The sequence below is a fragment of the Lucilia cuprina genome, chromosome 4 (assembly GCF_022045245.1).
Source record: "Lucilia cuprina isolate Lc7/37 chromosome 4, ASM2204524v1, whole genome shotgun sequence".
In the NCBI taxonomy this organism is placed as follows: domain Eukaryota; kingdom Metazoa; phylum Arthropoda; class Insecta; order Diptera; family Calliphoridae; genus Lucilia; species Lucilia cuprina.
Genome location: NC_060952.1, coordinates 16,144,162 through 16,160,727, shown reverse-complemented (window position 1 = coordinate 16,160,727; position 16,566 = coordinate 16,144,162). Strand labels below are relative to the sequence as shown.

At 25.3% G+C, this 16,566-nt stretch overlaps 2 protein-coding genes across 3 annotated transcripts in view; one reads left to right on the top strand and one right to left on the bottom strand.

The window, feature by feature from the left end:
• Positions 1 to 265: 265 nt before the first annotated feature.
• On the bottom strand, positions 266 to 9,235 carry LOC111690666 (neuropeptide F). 2 transcript variants are annotated; one of them, XM_046948079.1, is made up of 4 exons: positions 9,214 to 9,235; positions 1,114 to 1,294; positions 671 to 734; positions 266 to 602 (listed from the first exon to the last, which is right to left on the bottom strand). In XM_046948079.1, exons 2-4 carry the CDS (start codon positions 1,287 to 1,289, stop codon positions 561 to 563), a joined length of 282 nt encoding a protein of 93 aa, XP_046804035.1. In that variant the 5' UTR covers positions 1,290 to 1,294; positions 9,214 to 9,235; the 3' UTR covers positions 266 to 560. The 2 variants fall into 2 exon arrangements, with proteins under 2 accessions (XP_046804035.1, XP_046804033.1); XM_046948077.1 differs by lacking the exon at positions 9,214 to 9,235 and adding an exon at positions 1,594 to 1,764 and having other exon boundaries at positions 325 to 602.
• Positions 9,236 to 11,927: 2,692 nt separating this feature from the next.
• The window catches only part of LOC111690663 (scavenger receptor class B member 1), a 28,240-nt gene continuing 23,601 nt past the window's right edge, over positions 11,928 to 16,566 (top strand). The window contains exon 1 of the mRNA XM_046948907.1: positions 11,928 to 12,481. Within this exon, the coding sequence (XP_046804863.1) occupies positions 12,445 to 12,481 (37 nt within the window). The 5' untranslated portion in view covers positions 11,928 to 12,444. The remainder of the gene's footprint in view (positions 12,482 to 16,566) is intronic.

The window sequence follows — 16,566 nt, the reverse complement described above, 5'->3', positions numbered from 1 at the left end:
ATAAAATATACGAATATATTCTTTCTTAACTATTTCCTACTTTGGCAAACCTGTGTTCAATTTAGTTTTTAAGTTAAATCTTTTTACTAACTTCCTGTTAATAAAATTTTAATGCAAGTTAGAATAATACCCTTAAAGTGCGGTGAATAAAAACTATTTTATACTTTTTTAATTATGTTGACTTACAACATTGTTATATAATTTTATTTAATTATTACAATTACAAAAAAATAAATAATCATAAATTAATAAAATTGTGTATTCTTTTCATTATATTAACAATAATATTCATACATATTTATTAAGTATTTGATATACATTACAATAACTAGGTTGCTCCAAAAAAAAAAATTGTGTTAAATAATATATTACAAAAAATAAACTAAATAAGAAAATATATTCTAAAATATTCCATTATTTTTTTGTATTTTTTTTAATTTGTTCATATTTGTCATTATATACATATAACAGAGATTGTATTTTTCATTCAGGTTAAATAGCGATATGTTAGTGAAATTATTGGTGATTGGTTTTTGTGCTAGTTTAAAGTTCTATCCAATTTAGAAGGGTTCTTCAGCAGCGGCCAATTCAGCAGGATGATTCTGAGAATAACATTAAAAGTTTTTATTAAAAGTGTGTTTAACATATTTGTTAGATAGTAAATATTTACCATTTCAGCTTCATTGCTTAAATGATTTCTTAATAATTGGATCAAGGAAGCACGTTTGCCAAATCTGTTTATAGAATTTTTTTAGGTTAATATAGTGGTTTCACAGTTACATATTTTAATACATTACAAGTTATTGTAATAAATAGTTTTTTTTTAATTACAATTACTTTTAATTGTAACTGAAGAATTGCCAAAATTATTTGTAATTAGTATTTGCTTAATTACTTTAATTACATTATTAATAAGGTAATGAGAAGTAATCAAATATTTGTAGTCAAATATTTTTAATAATTACTATTTATATAATTGTAATTGGAATTTTTTAATTGTTTGTAATTAAATTGATCAGAATACAATTAATTTTGTGTGTAATTACTAGGTGTAATGATTACTTATTATAATCATTAACCTTCAAAGCTACATTTTTTTATATGTGGACTCACCTAACTCTAGCCCTATCACCATAATAAGTATCCAAATCTTGTAAATATTTCAAAGCATCGGCCATGTTACTGATGTCATTATTTCTGGGTGGTCGTGAATTACTGGCCGATGCGATGCAGGCGAGTAGTGCAATGATGGTGACAATAATGAGCACTTGACGCATGGAGGAGACCATTTTTGCTGTTAATTCACAAACACAATTATTTTTAAAATTATGAAAACGAATATTTTCAAAAAAAAAAAAAAAAAAAAAAAAATACAGAAATTATATTGTTTTAAGAAATAATTTTAAAAAATCTAAAATTAATTTTACCGTAAATATTTTATGGAATGACCAATTCGTTTTATATTTAAAATAATTTTAAATGAATTTTTAAAAATTAAAACAATACATTCTGTAATTATTGGTTGGAAGGACCAATTCAAAAGCACAATATTAAATAAAATTATTTTTTTTAAATAAAATTAATTTTTTTTACCTTTTTTGTTTATTTTTTTTAATAACAATTAATATACAAGAAAAATAACGAAAATTCGTTAATAAATTTTATGAGTATCTGAGTTTTTTTATATTTTGTAATAACAAAGATAATATATATGGCGTTTAGTTTGTTAATATTAGAGCGTTTTGATAAATTGTTGCACTCACAATGAAGTTTAAAACAAATGTGATTCTAAACCACAATCAGAACATCCTTTTATACAAACAGAAATTGACAAATAACATAGATTTGTGATGATAAGAGAAATAACAACGAAACAAGAAATATGGAAATTATTTTCATAAATAAACACACACACTCTCACTTACAGTTATGTACAGTTAACGCTAAAACCACATACAGTAATAGGTAAAATATCCTGATTTACAATTTGATAATAAATAAACAGCATCAAACTTTAGCTTTGGGGTTGTAGTGGGTGTTAAAAAGAAAAAAAAGTTACTAAAAATGTTAATCAAATATAAATTTAGCTTTTAATTATAAGTTTTGGTTATGTATTTGAATATATTCATGTATTTACGTATTTTAGCTGTTTAAATAACTCTCAAATAATGCAGTTACAAAATGCTATTTTTGTTTTCTAATTTTACAAACATCCTCTAACATTTTTACATATTTACACAGCCATATGTTGCATTCATTTATGTTAAACTTATGAATAAAGAAATCTTATTAATGCGTAATTTTCTTTTCTTTTTGTTTTTAATGACATTTCATATTTGAGGGTATACGAGGACAGACGGAAAAGTTCTACAAAGTTTTTATTTAGGATTTGATATGATATTTGTAACATTTGTGATCCAAAGATAAATGATATCAACTAGTTACAATAAAAGTTTCCTTTCAGACTAACTCTTTAGTTTGGCTAATTATTTATTACTATTTTTTTAACTGTGTTTAACCAAATCCTAGGATTAACAAATTGTGGAAAAATCAATAAATTTCTTCCGAGATTAATATTTATTATTTTCTCATAAATTTGGAGATTTTGACAATATTTTATAAATAAGTACTATTGTAAATTTTTTTGAGATCGGTTCTGCTTTAAGTCCGATCTCTTATATTAGGTATAATTTACAAATTTAAAAACTAATTATTGATAGATAGATTTCGTATGGAATACATCTCGAGAAGACTTGATGTTTGAAAAACTCAATAAGATCTTGGTGATCCTTCAAACAGTTTCGCTGCTACTACACATCTAGCTCTGGTCTTGTGGCGTCGAACAGATTGACATCCTCAGGTTTTCCTTTATAGCTCTTGCTTTAAAAATTGGGGATAATATTGCACTCCATATAACACATTTTGTGAATGCCTGGTAATGATAAAACAAGTGTTCCGTGTTTTATTTTGTATGGAAAACATCGACCCATTTTGAATATGTATTTGTACCGTAACTTATCTCGAGAATAGATAAGTGATCCCACCAAGAGTTTCGTTGCTGTAAGTCTCTGCTATAAGGTTTGGTCTCATGGCTTAAAACAGATCCTCAGGGTGTATTTATAGTTCTTGCTTTAAAGGGATGGGGATAATATAACATTTTTTTACCTTGAAACATCTTGATGGTCCTATGAAGCATTCCGTTATTCCAATAAGTCATGTGATATTTTTTGTTTATAATTGTTAATTCCACTTTCTCTCTAAAAATTTGCAATTAACTGGTTGGATTCCCGAGCGACCATTCAGTCGATAACGTCTTTGTCTTTTGATGAGATTGCAATCTCGGTGTAATCATTTCTTTGGAATGACTTAATTGGAGTCGAATTAAAAAACCCACATTATTTCATACCACGGAACTTTGTCTTGTCCCGGTTATTGGAGAAGGGTGCATGTGGTGTCTAAGGTTTAAAACCAAAATCCGAGTAAGCGAATGTTGGTTAAACGACTGATGCAAGTTGAACTCTCTATTTCGTGATAAATTGGGTTCTGTTACCGAAAAGATAACAAATACTTCTACGAGGAGTGGAGGATGTATATAAAATAAATGTTTTGATGTTTTTTTCAATGAATGTGTCCGAAGTCTGCTGGGGTTGATGGTTATGGATGAAAGGTATCTTATACAAGACGGACCGTTTTATTTCTCTTTCTCGTCAAGGTATTTTTATGGTGTAATCATGAAAACAAGTTCAATTTAAATTATTTTCCCATGGTGCCTTTTCAACATTATATAACATATTTTTAGTTTTGTTTTAGGAAATGTAGAACTTTTTAGTCCAACCTCGTATATCTTTCTCGAGTACTATAATATGGATAATCATGCATTTATTTGTCTATGTGAATTGACATTAATATACCCTGAAATTAGCTATTTTAGCTCCCCTTCATATACAAATTTTTATTTTAATTAAAAACTTTTTTTAATTTTTATAAAAACATAAATTTTCATTTGTAGGTTATCTTTCTAGAATATAGTAAAATGCTAAATGCCACTGAAGTTGTCATAATTTTTCTTTTCGCTCTTTTTTTATTTTACCATTATATTATTTTATCATTTAAGAGCCTAGCAACCAAGCATTTCAATATACATAAGTAGATAGTGCTTCAGCTTTTTGTGGTTAGTCTTAAAGGATTAAATCAAATGCAAAATTAATTGAATTTTGATAGAGCTCACCTGGCCTAAATTAGCTTAAATACACAAATAAATGCCAATGACGATTGTTTGCAAAAAAAAAGTAAGCACAATAGAAAAGACAGCAGAAAAAAACGTGTATATTGTATTTTTTGTTATCATTAATAAAAGGAAAATAAATAACTATAAAATATTTAGATTGTTTTACTTTTGAGCGTAATCGATAATACTGTTAAAGAGTTAATTTATATATTACCTATAACAACTTTAATCGTTTTTAAGTACAATTTGAATAAAATATGTGTGACAAAAACAAATATGTTATTAAAATGACATCTTAAGTGGTCGTAATCAAAAAAAATATTTTTTATAATTTGGCTCTAAGAAGTTGAGACGGAAATGGGACGTTTAAGAAATCATATCAGTTTAACAATATATTTAAATTCTTTAACATATCAGCATGTTATTGATATTTTATACTTCGTTGGGGAGTTTCTAGGTAATATCTCACTTAGAATTTAGATTTTTTTTAATAAATTCTATTTTTTAAATCATTAAAAAATATTTCAAGTCTTTCAAAGATCTGTCTAATTATTGCTTTAATATTTATTTGTCTTTTATCAAAAAATCCCCTTAACCGTAACAGTAGTTTTGATTTTCTATTTGCAACAAAATGAAGTGTTGGCATGTATTAACATTTCATTATAGTAACGTTTATATTACCCCTTATACGAGTAGGAGTGTATTTATTGATACATTTAAATTTTCCCATTATTACTATTTAATGAACAATTTTTTCTACTATTAGAATGACGACGACGAGTAATAAATTCGTATAAATCTATTTAACGCAATTTTGGTTAATAGTTTATTTTTTGTTATGCGAGTTGAGTCAGTAAACCATTGCGCCTGGTTGGCATTAAGTTCGTTTATTTTTAGCAAAACAAAAAATAAAGGGGGCATTGAGCTCTTCGTTTTTTTTTGGTTAATATAATTTGAATTTATTACTCTTAAATAAACTGGAGTGAATTTAAAAAAAAAAACCTAGTGTAATTATTTCATAGTCTGTCGATGACTTAAAAAAATTATATAAAGAGAAACTGAAATAAAACTAGAGCTATAGTGGGTCTAATAATTTCCGATTAACAAATATAAATTTTTTGTAGGTCCTTATAAAAAATAAAACGAAGTACTTCCAAAAGAATAACATTTATCACCACTTCAAAAGTAGTACTAAGTTAATTTTTGCCTTCTGTGGAAGTGACATCCAAAGAAAAGAATCCAATTTTTGAATTTTAGCTATATTTTTTTGTACTGAGATTTTGTGAATTAAAGCAATTTTATTTTGGAGTTAATTGTTAAATGTGTGTAATTTATTAGTTATGTTAATATTATTTGAATCAAATTAGTTGTAGTGTTATACAATTTCACTTCCTAATAACTTAAGGATGTAGTGAATATAGAATCAAATGTTGTTCTTTTTAAACACGGTCAAAAGCCTGTATTTAATAGTAACATGTTGCGGATCATGTACTCGCATGATTTTATTAAGGTCGTAGTTTTAGGATTAGTCTGGTGTAATGCATGGAAGTATTACGTGGTTCTTACATAGAAACATGTTTTATTTTCATAAATTTAAATTAGTTTGGAATCTAACCTAGTCCTTTGAGGAGTACTCTCTGCACGGTTGTGCGGAGTGGTCTTAACTTTTGTAGGTTATGTTTTTTAGATATTTTTAGTTTCTACCGTCTAGCTTTTCTTTTATCGCTTTTCGGGTTTTTTTTTTTTTTTGGGATATGACTTGGCTTCGACTGTACATTAAGAGATGGGGAGCTCTTTATCTTCTTAGATTTTTTCTAAGTACACACTTCAAAGAAAATCTGATTTTTCCTTTAATGTATAGTGGGTTCGACTATAATTTGGGATTTGCCATTACGTTGATAATGACATCTCAGGATTCAGAGTCGGAACTCTCATCTATATTTAACGTCTGAATAAGATTAGAGATTTATAGATTTCGAAAACGTTTTCGTCTTTGAGTTAGGTATATTAAAAGATGGGGAGCTCTTTTTCTTCTTAGGTTTATTCTAAGTTGTCAACTCTTTGAGAGTCCTCTTTGCCTATTGAGAGAGATTCTGAATTTTTCTATGAAGTGTCGTGGGACGCATTGTCTACCACGGAAGCCAAGATACTTATCTCCGAGTAGTCGTTTGCACACTATTTAACTTTTATTTTCTTTAACTTTTTTATTTTCCATATTTTTATTTTTTTCTAGTTGTTTGTTCTACGGGTAATACACTATTTCCAGGTGGTGGACAATTTGCCCTCCCTTAGCTTAAGTGAAACTATATCTGGGAGAGGACAAATGTTCATCACCATTTTCATCAGATCAAAGTAAGCGTATGCCAAATTTCATCAAAAAATCTTTAGTATTCCGACCTTTAGTATGATTACAAAGTTTACATGGACAAACAGACAAACGGACATTGATGAAAATTGGTAAACTTCTCAATTACGAATGTCGTTGAAGTAGTCGAAATTTCGGAAAAGTCAATTTAATTAATTATTGATATAGGAATTTCATTAATTTTTGATATTTGTAATACCAATTAAACAAAACGACTTATATGTTTGTTAAAACTTCTAAAAGCATTATTATCTTTAAATCGCAGTTACCGAAATAATATCAATGATCTTTAAAGCTACTTTTTAGCATTTAAGAAATTTAGGAATGTTTCCGAAAAAAAAATTAATCCGGCAAGTTTTGTTAGGTAAAAAAAGGTACAATTTTATTTCATTAGCATAGTTAGTGTTCAAATAAATAAAAATATGCTTGCTTGCATACACATACATATATAAGAATCAAATAAATCAATGTTTATGAACATAAAACGTGTATAAAGAAAATAGCTTTTATAAAAGTTTACTGTTAATATAATAGTAAAATTGTGCCGTTATAAATTGAACAGTAACATTTTTATTAACATTATAAATATTAAGCTTTAATATTTTATAGCTTTTGCATATTTTGTGTTATTAAAGCTTTACTACATACATTAAGATGCCACATTTTTTATTTAAAAGCGCTAAATTGAAATATGTTGTTGTTTTGGTTGTGATAGACAATGTTAACAACTTATTTGGTTGTGTGAAAAATTTAATCAAATTACCACCTGTAGAGTGCGCATAAGGTTTACATGGATAAACAGACTGACTTATACAGCGGAGAATTTGAGTTGTAAATTTAGAAATTATTTGTAAATCACATTATTAATTAGATGCTACCCTGATTATATAGAAGTAATCTATTATGTAATTAGGACTACATGGACTTACTTGTCATGTTAATAGGTACAGTCGAGCATACAAGTAATATGATCAGTCATAATTTTGTGTATAAGAGTATGGATCATCTAAACGCAATATATAATGAAACCATTACGGATTGAGAGGAAATACGGGTGGAACATTTGACAGTCGTATGGCTCTTTTCATTTTTTGAAATGATTCAAAAAGCATTAGAGCAGGGATGTATTTTTATGGCAACATATACAAAAAAGTGAAACAACTGTTTCCATCTTACTTTATTATCGTTTTATACCAATCGTGTAAACACAAAAACTATAAATCATCATACTTTTATTCTCTTTTTTGTTAAGCACATGAATTTTTATTTTACTTCTTCATTAGACTTTACGTACGTAAAGTGTGATCGTGTGAAGTGCCCCTAAGTGGTTACAAGAGAAAGTTATTACCAAGATTTTGCTGGGAAATTAATTTTGAAGACAATTGAAATGTTAAAAACATTTCATACATATTACAAAGGTGCATATTTTATAAAACTTAAATAAGAAACTGCTTAATTTGACTTATGTCATTCTTGTAGTAAATAAGCGATATCTATTTAAAATGTTATGTTTTTTAAATTTTTTTTAAGTAAAGCATCACTAAGTCAATGTCTTCAATAGGAAAAAAATACTATGTATTATGAACTTGAAATTTCAGCTTACAGGTTAAAGTGTCGTAATTTTAAAGACAAAGAAAACAAATAATGTAAAAAACAATTAAACAACAATAATACGCACTTAATATTTTTTTGGAATAAAAATTATATAAATATAAATATATTAATTAATTGTTTATATAAATATTGCAATTTAAATTAACCATATATTCTAAAAATAAAATTGAACTTTAAAGTTTTAAAATTTTAACAAATTTATAAACAAATCTACTTGGAAACAGTTACTCTAACAAGTTTTAAGTTAAAACTTTTAACTACTTATATCTGTATGTGTTATAGCTACATGTGTTTTAATAAATTTTAGTTTTATTACGAATATGTGTACAGAAATAAGAATTATTAAAAAAATTATTGTTTTTTTATGTCAAAAGATTAAGAACGAAATATTTTTGGACTAGACACAGTCATTTTATTGTTTGTTATTTGTATTTTTTATATAATTGCCTTCTATACATAGAAGAGTCATAACAACTTGACGTCTTGACAATTTAAAGAAAAAATTAAAAATTTATTAAAGTAATTATTTAGAAATTAAATTTATACTAAAAAACTAAACAAAAAAAAACAATAAAGGACAAAAACCCCCCAATTAAAGTTTGACCAATTGACAATTTTATTTATTATTAACAATTTCAGAAAGTTAAAAAGAGAATATATATTTCCGAATTTCAATATAAAACAAACATTAAAAATTAATATATGTACTTAGGTCTTTTTCTATATTGGTGATTTTAAAAATTTGTTTTGTTTCTAATTTCATTTTTGCTTTTGCAGAATTGCAAATAATTGTACAAATTCTTTGAAACGATTATTTTTGTATTGTACTTAATTTGGAAACTGATATATAGACTTGATAAAAATGTAGACAATTTTTATGATTTTTATTACTTTCAACATAAAACAAAAACCGTTAATTTTCAACAAATGTTTTGATCATGAAGTTGGAATTTTTTAATTGTGGTAACAATATTCAATTTTAGTAATTCTTATAAAAAACACTTACCATTTTTGTTCTTGGAAGTTGAATATCGCAATAATACAAAAACATCTGAAATTAGAGAAATTTTATTATAATATATATTTTAGTATACAAATTTTTGATTATTTCTTTACGGTTTTAAATAATTTTTTTAAATAATTTATAGAAAATTAAAACAAAATTATTGCATTTTCTATTATTATTTTTATTTATTTTTTATGAATAATAATAAAAATTAATTATTTTTTAATTCCAAACAATTCTCTTTTTAGAAAAAAAAGTGTTAGTGAAATAAAAAATTTTTAAAAATTCTCCTTTAAAAGAAAATTTGTAGAAAAAAATATAATTTTCCCTTTTTTAAGTAAATTAAAAGAAAAAACATTTTTATAGAAAATTTAAAAAATCCTATTTTATAGAAACTTTTCAACTTGTCTTTTCAAGTGTGCTTGAAATTTACTTTTAGAAAAACTTGTCTTCGATTCTTTGAAAAAAAAATCGAAAAAATCACTCTTATAGAAAAATTTTTAAAAAAACTTTTCTTAATCTTGAAATAAAAACAGGTAAGAATATATAGGTACGGATAGATACGGATGTATTAGCCCCCATGATGATATAATGAACCGATTTTAACCAAACGAAACGTTTGTGTAAGTCGATTTAGAAAATGATTCTGAGCCGATTGGTATACTTTAAGGCGGCAATATTTCAATGCTTTACATACATCAGCACAAAACTAATATGTATATCCTTCCCACTAATATGATGTAGGGTATAAAAACAAACATCACAGCTCTCGATAATATAGATTAATTTTCGTTCTTTAAAGATTTTGTTGGTTTCCACGTTGCGTGATGAATCAGCTAATTTACAACTGAGGAAACTTGTGTAGTTCTAAGTTTAACAGTAAGGATGTTAAACTTAGAACTACAGGTTCAAATGCATAAGAGCTTTAGTGCTCTCTTACACTTAGTTTCGCTCACACATGTATAAAAAAAACATTAGTCGAAGAATGGTCTACATAACCAAAAGCAAATCGGTGCAGAAATTAAAAACTTTTTATAAATATTAATGAAATTTCGAATTTATTTTATAAACGGTTTATAAAATAGATTTAAGTGAGTATTTTGTTTTATAAACCTATTATAAAATAAAAATGTTGTTTGTGAACATGGGGGATAGAAAATTAAAAAAAAATTATATAAATATTTGATAAAATTCTGTATTAGAAAAAATTTTCATAGAAATTTAAAAAAAAATTTCGAAAAATTCTGTTTATAGAAACTTTTTTTTAAAATAATATGTTTTTATCTATTTCTATAGAAAATATTCTAAACACTTTTTAAAAAGTTTGCTTTCTTTTTTTAAAGCTTTTAAAAAAAATTACAAAAATTTTCACATCTCATAGAATTTAGTAGAAAAATTTGTAAAACTCTCTTTTTAATTAAAAGTTCAAAAAACATTTTCATTGAACATTTTCAAAAAGTTCTACTTATTATAAAAATTTTGTTAACAAATCTATTTTAAATACTTTTCTGTCTGCAAAAATGAACTTTCCTAAATATGAACTTTTATTTCAAGAATTTTTCTTATGTAATTTGATATTTTGGATATAAGTGTATTAAAATTTTTTATGTTGCAAGTGTGTTAGTAATAAAACTTTAAAAAATATATTTTTAATAATAATTTTTCTAGTATTTTCATTTATACTATGTTCTTATACAGACGTCAATATATAATGCGATTCACCTTATTAACCTTTAATATGCGACAACTTACGAAAAAAAATCCAAATATTTTAATTGACAAAAAAGGCAATAAAGACACAAACAAATTATATTTAAAATAAATAAAGAAATGTTGCGTAATAACTTTGAGAACTTGGTTGGAATAAAACTTAAATCCAAGTTAATTTTTTAGAAATCAAATATTACAAAATGCTGAAATTAAGGTCGATATTTAAATATTGAATATCGGAACATACTCAGAAAAAATTTCATTAAAAAGTTATGTAAAGTGTTTGGGTCTAAGTAAAATTAAATTTCTCATTGGGTCTGATTTGTTTAAACTATGCCTTAATACTTATAATTAATTTATTTAGAATATATAAGTTCTAATCGGGTTTTTACACAGAAAAAGATTTAAGAATTTAAATGTTTAAGGTACAAACAGTAAAAACAACAACAAAACCAGAAATCACAACGGTTTAATGACTTTATGATGGCTCGTGTTTGTCTAGCAACCCTTAAACTTTTACATCATACATTGGCCAGACTTAGAGACGCACACAGTGTGACAAAGTTTCAGAGTTTAGGCCAAATACAAAATAGAGCTTGGCTTAAAGACAAAAACACTCGATGATAAGAAAAAAAAGCTGCAATTGCTTGGACTATGCTCAAACATATAGATACAAAAACACGTTAATAAGCTAAACTGATAATTCATTTGTTTGTTCACTTTATTTACTTTGTTGTTGCTTCTGTTTAGCTGGGAACTGGTCAAGAATGAGCTTTTTTAGTATTTTTGCTTTTGAATTTGCTTTTGAGTTTTAGATTGTTTTTGCCAGTTGAGTTTTTTTTTGGTTTCTTAACTCTAAACTAAATAAGTTTTATACGAACAAACGCACCAAGAATTATTGAGCTGCTTGGATACGCTGGCTGTTGCTTTTCTGTGGTTTTTGGTTTTGGATTTTAGTCTGTTGCCGTGTCTATAGCTTTTTGCCGAAATCATGAAAATGAAATAAAATCTCCGCTAAAATAGACAGACCGGTTAATAAACACTATACATTGACTATCAAGACTCTGTTTTTGTCTGTTTTGGGGTTTTAAGAAAAAAGTCTATATAAAAGGGTTATGCAGCAGTTATGAGATGAACATTGATTTCAACTGTTTCAGACGGTTTAGAAGTTGTCCCACAATAACTACAACAACAATAACAAAAAACTTAAATTTACTAAAAAAATTGTTTTAATAAATAAAAGAAAATAAACAAACATAAAATATATATATTATAAACAAAATAAATAAATCGGAAAAAAATAAATCAAACTTAAACCTTAAACAAATTATTAAATAAATTTTAAGAAAAAAATTATATAAAAATTAAGAAAAAAACTGTGAATGTGATGTTTGTATATTAAGCAAAAGAGTTTTAAATTTAAACAAAAATTCTTAGTTATAGAATTGAAATAAAATAATTTTTATTTATTTTATTTTTTGAGTTATTTTTTGAGAAATTAATTTAATTATTTATTTAAAAATGAAACTATTTACAACAAATTCTTCAAAAACTGCAAGTAAGTTGTTTACATTTATTTATTGATTTTTTGTGTCTTTTTTTTAAATAAATTTATTTTTAAAATTGATGTGTAAATTTGTTGTGTTGAAACCAGAAGTGTTTTATAATGACAAGCGGATTTTGTTTATTTTTTTTTTTAATTCTCTGAATTCTATACAATATTAATAACGATAATATTGTTAAAGGTCAGTGATTAAGTGGAAAAGAAAGAAATTATGGCTATAAAGTTAAGGAAAAAATGTAGAATTAATTTAAAAATTAAAAAAGAACGGGTTTGTTTTTATTTTTGCTTTTAAAATATAAAAGAATTAATGTATATCTTTGAATCAATTTCTACATTAAGTTAAAGTGTTTTTTTTTTTTTTTTTTTTTTTGATAAGAAACATTATAAATCTAAATAATATTTCAATTAATGCTGAGTGTAAGGTACATACATACATATTTTGCAAAAACTTGTGGGACATAGGATAGTTATCTTAACTTTAAATCTCGAATTAAAAAAATATATTTTTGAGTCCACATTTGATTCCAAGAGATCCAAAAAAGGATCTAGTAGCTCCTCGTAATACAGTTAAGAACCCAAAAAATTTGCACAAGTAAGTATTAATGAAACATCCAGTAGGAAAGTGGTTAGAGTTTTTGTATGGTAGACCGAAGTGGGTTTTTTTTCCCACCTGGGGCACTGGTTAAGAAGCGAACAAGTCCAATAGAGGCCTTGGTGTATTTCTTCGGATATGTGTACATACATCCTCCTTTTAAACTAAGTTAATAAGTTTTTATTACACAGAAATTTTATATCAAAATTCCCGACTTCATATAGCTCCTTACCAAGTCAACGGAACGGAATGTAGAAACTAACTGATCCGTTAGACCTATAATACACAAAGTTTTTTTAAGAGCTTTCGTGTTCTCTTCAAATCAAAAAACATCAGTCGGAGAACTTTTGTGTCGCTCTCTTCCATCGCTTTATGGGACCAAAATTGAAATCATTATAAACAACAAAAGGAATTTAGAGAAATAACAATTCCAATAGAAAATACAACTTAAAGTAGTGATATAATGTAAAAATAGCTTTATCTTAAGGTATCTCTGATGGCATATTAAACACAGATGGTCTTCGCTTTAAAGGGTCACTAACTCAAAATTCCGAAGTAAGCGTTTTCTGTGTTCTCTTAAATATTATAAAATTTATAATTGCTTTTTTGGCATTTTTTAAATCATATATTTAAAGTGCTATTAAAAGACTTTAAAAAAACACATAAATTTCATCCTTCAATTCCATTGCTAGTTCATTTGTAATAGAAAGATGTTAAAAAACAATACTTTACTTAAAAATAGTTGTCGTTTTTTCGCTCATTTTGACTAACTAAATAATCAAAGAAACTAATCTTCAACCCACTGAAGGTCTCTAATAAAAAAATGCAAAAATAAATTATAAAAAAATATATAAAAGTTAAAAAACACAACAAAATTCTTAGCAAATTGCAAACGGTGACAATGTCAATGTTGGACGCAGAAAAAAACGGTTTAAATTAATTTAATGGATTTAAAATTTTGTTGCAATAAAATGATTTTAAATAGAATTATTTTTTTTGAAAATAGAATTTTAAAAACAAAAAGAAACAGGATGTAGTCTGTCAAGCCATATTTTCATGGAAAAAAAAAGGACTTCAAAGAAACAATAATAGATACATACATATAAACAAAAAAATATTTTTAGTAAATAAAGTTTTTTATACTTTCAAATATTTTATTTCAAAAAAAAAATCCCATGTTTTTGTAAACAAAAAAAAAACCCTAATCAAAATGCATAAAAGTATTTGGTGTATAAAAAAATAAATAAACAAATTTAAAACATTTTTTTGTTTAACTCAAATAACCATTTTGGTATTTTTAGAAGACCAATTGATTGTTGGTAAATATTATGGGTCTTATTCATAAACTTTTATCAAAGGTTTATAAATTAAAATTTTATAAAGAATTTGTTCTTTAAATTTTTGATAAATGTTTATAAATATTGCAGTATATATGGATCATTTCGTGTCAAGTGACTTAACTTTAAAAATCTATGTCTTCCGATTTTAATGATTTGCATCAAGGTTCGTACTATTTGACACAAATTTTCAGCGCTATCGTTCCAGAATTGTCGGACTTAGAGGAGGTCAAAGTTAGACATTTTGTTCATACAAAGTTAAATTCGAATGAGTGTAACTTTTTTATTATTTGGATAAAAATTATCCAAAGGAATTCAAACAGCTATTTTTTAACCGTTTTTAATTTTTGTTTTTAATTTTTTATAATTTTTTTCAAAAAACTAAATTTTTTGTTAAACGAATTGTCTAATGCTTCCTTTAAGGGCTTTATATTCCAATAATTGGATTATTAATTATTTTTTTTCAAAATGGACGTTTTTTTTTTGTATTTTTTTTATTTAAAAGAAAGCTTAGACCATTTCCTTTAAGAGCTTTGTAGTCAGTTATTGAACAAGTTGGTTAACTTGATATGAAATTGCCCATATATGGATATATTTCTTTAAAATGCTCAATTAAGTTTGACATTATTTTTGAAGATTTGCTCTTAACGGTTAATTAATTATTTCAGTAAAATAATATTAATTAGGTTCTTTTTAGAATAATTTAAAGTCTAAGGTGGCAATTTTACCACAAATGTTTATGTACCCTAATAATAAAATTTTGTTTTTTTTTTTCTTCATAAAAATTATATGAATAATTTAATGAGTTCTTTTCAAAATACTAGACCTAAAGTCTATGCAATAGAACTAGTTGAAGGCCAAACTGCGCCGCTTTTAGATTTTGACGGCGTTAATCATAGACAATAAGTGACTTTGTTATTAATAGATATAAATTTCCTAATTTAAAACAAATGGCGGCCTGTTTTCAAAAAAAAACTTGTTTATATTGTTCTGAATTTATTAATTCTTTAAAAAACCTTTTCTTTTCAATATAACGAAATTATTAATTAATTACCGGTCAAAATAATAAAGTTTATAAAAAGAATTTTTTTTTATAAAATTCTAGTTTTAAAAGCATCCATTTAATACATTTTTAACACAAATGGTTTGATTAAAAAAATGGTTAATTAAAAAAAAAATTTGGATAAAACGTGGTAATCTTTTAAAATAATATTTGATTAACATTTAATGTTAAATCAAAACTTTAAAATATTTTATATAAAAGCTAAATTGATAATTTAAAACCGTGCTTATATTTAGTGGGGTTTCTGGTTTTCATGCCTCTACTTCCCCACGAATTGAGTTTTTTTTGCATAATTTATTATATTGTTTTAAATAAATATTTGCCACTTTTTCATTTGGGTTTGTCTAAGACTTAAAAGTCGCCTGATTTTTTTAACTCAAGCATGAAGACTAGATTAAGAACTTTTAGTTTAACATTTTTATTAATATTCTTTCATAAATGTCTTTAATTAATACGAATTAATTTAAATAAATTAAAAGCTTTTAATTGTGTTTAGTTTATGTTTGTTAAATAAGGGCGCGTGCGTATGCTAATAAAAGTGTGGCTCAAGTTGCCTGGAGCAATTCAAGTTTATTGTATTAATATGAAATGAAATATTAAGTTAACAACAATTATTGTTAGTTTATACTAAAAATAGAATTGAAACTTTTAGCTTTTTTTCATTCTCAGTTACAATAATGTTTTTTAACATTTAAAGACTTTACAGATTTCGCGAATAACTCATTGCTGAATGTCGAGTCTTTATTTTATTTCGGAATTTTATAGTAGACTAGTTGCCGACATACAAAATAATGGTTTTTTACATAAACCTTTATCAATGGTTTATAGAATAAAATTTATATGAAAAGTTTATGAATAAGACCAAAAGTATTTAAAACCGAATATGGGTTATGGGTTAACATTCCTAAAATATCACAAAATTATAAAGAATTAAAGCTAAGAATTTAAAATTTTGTGAAGATATATCTAATAGTTTTGAAAGTGGGAGCTACATATAGTTTTATTTTAACGTTGGTTTACCTCAAATGTTTCTAAGACCTTAAGTCAATAAAGGTGTTCTTGAAATTTCCTTGTTTATAAGAACATT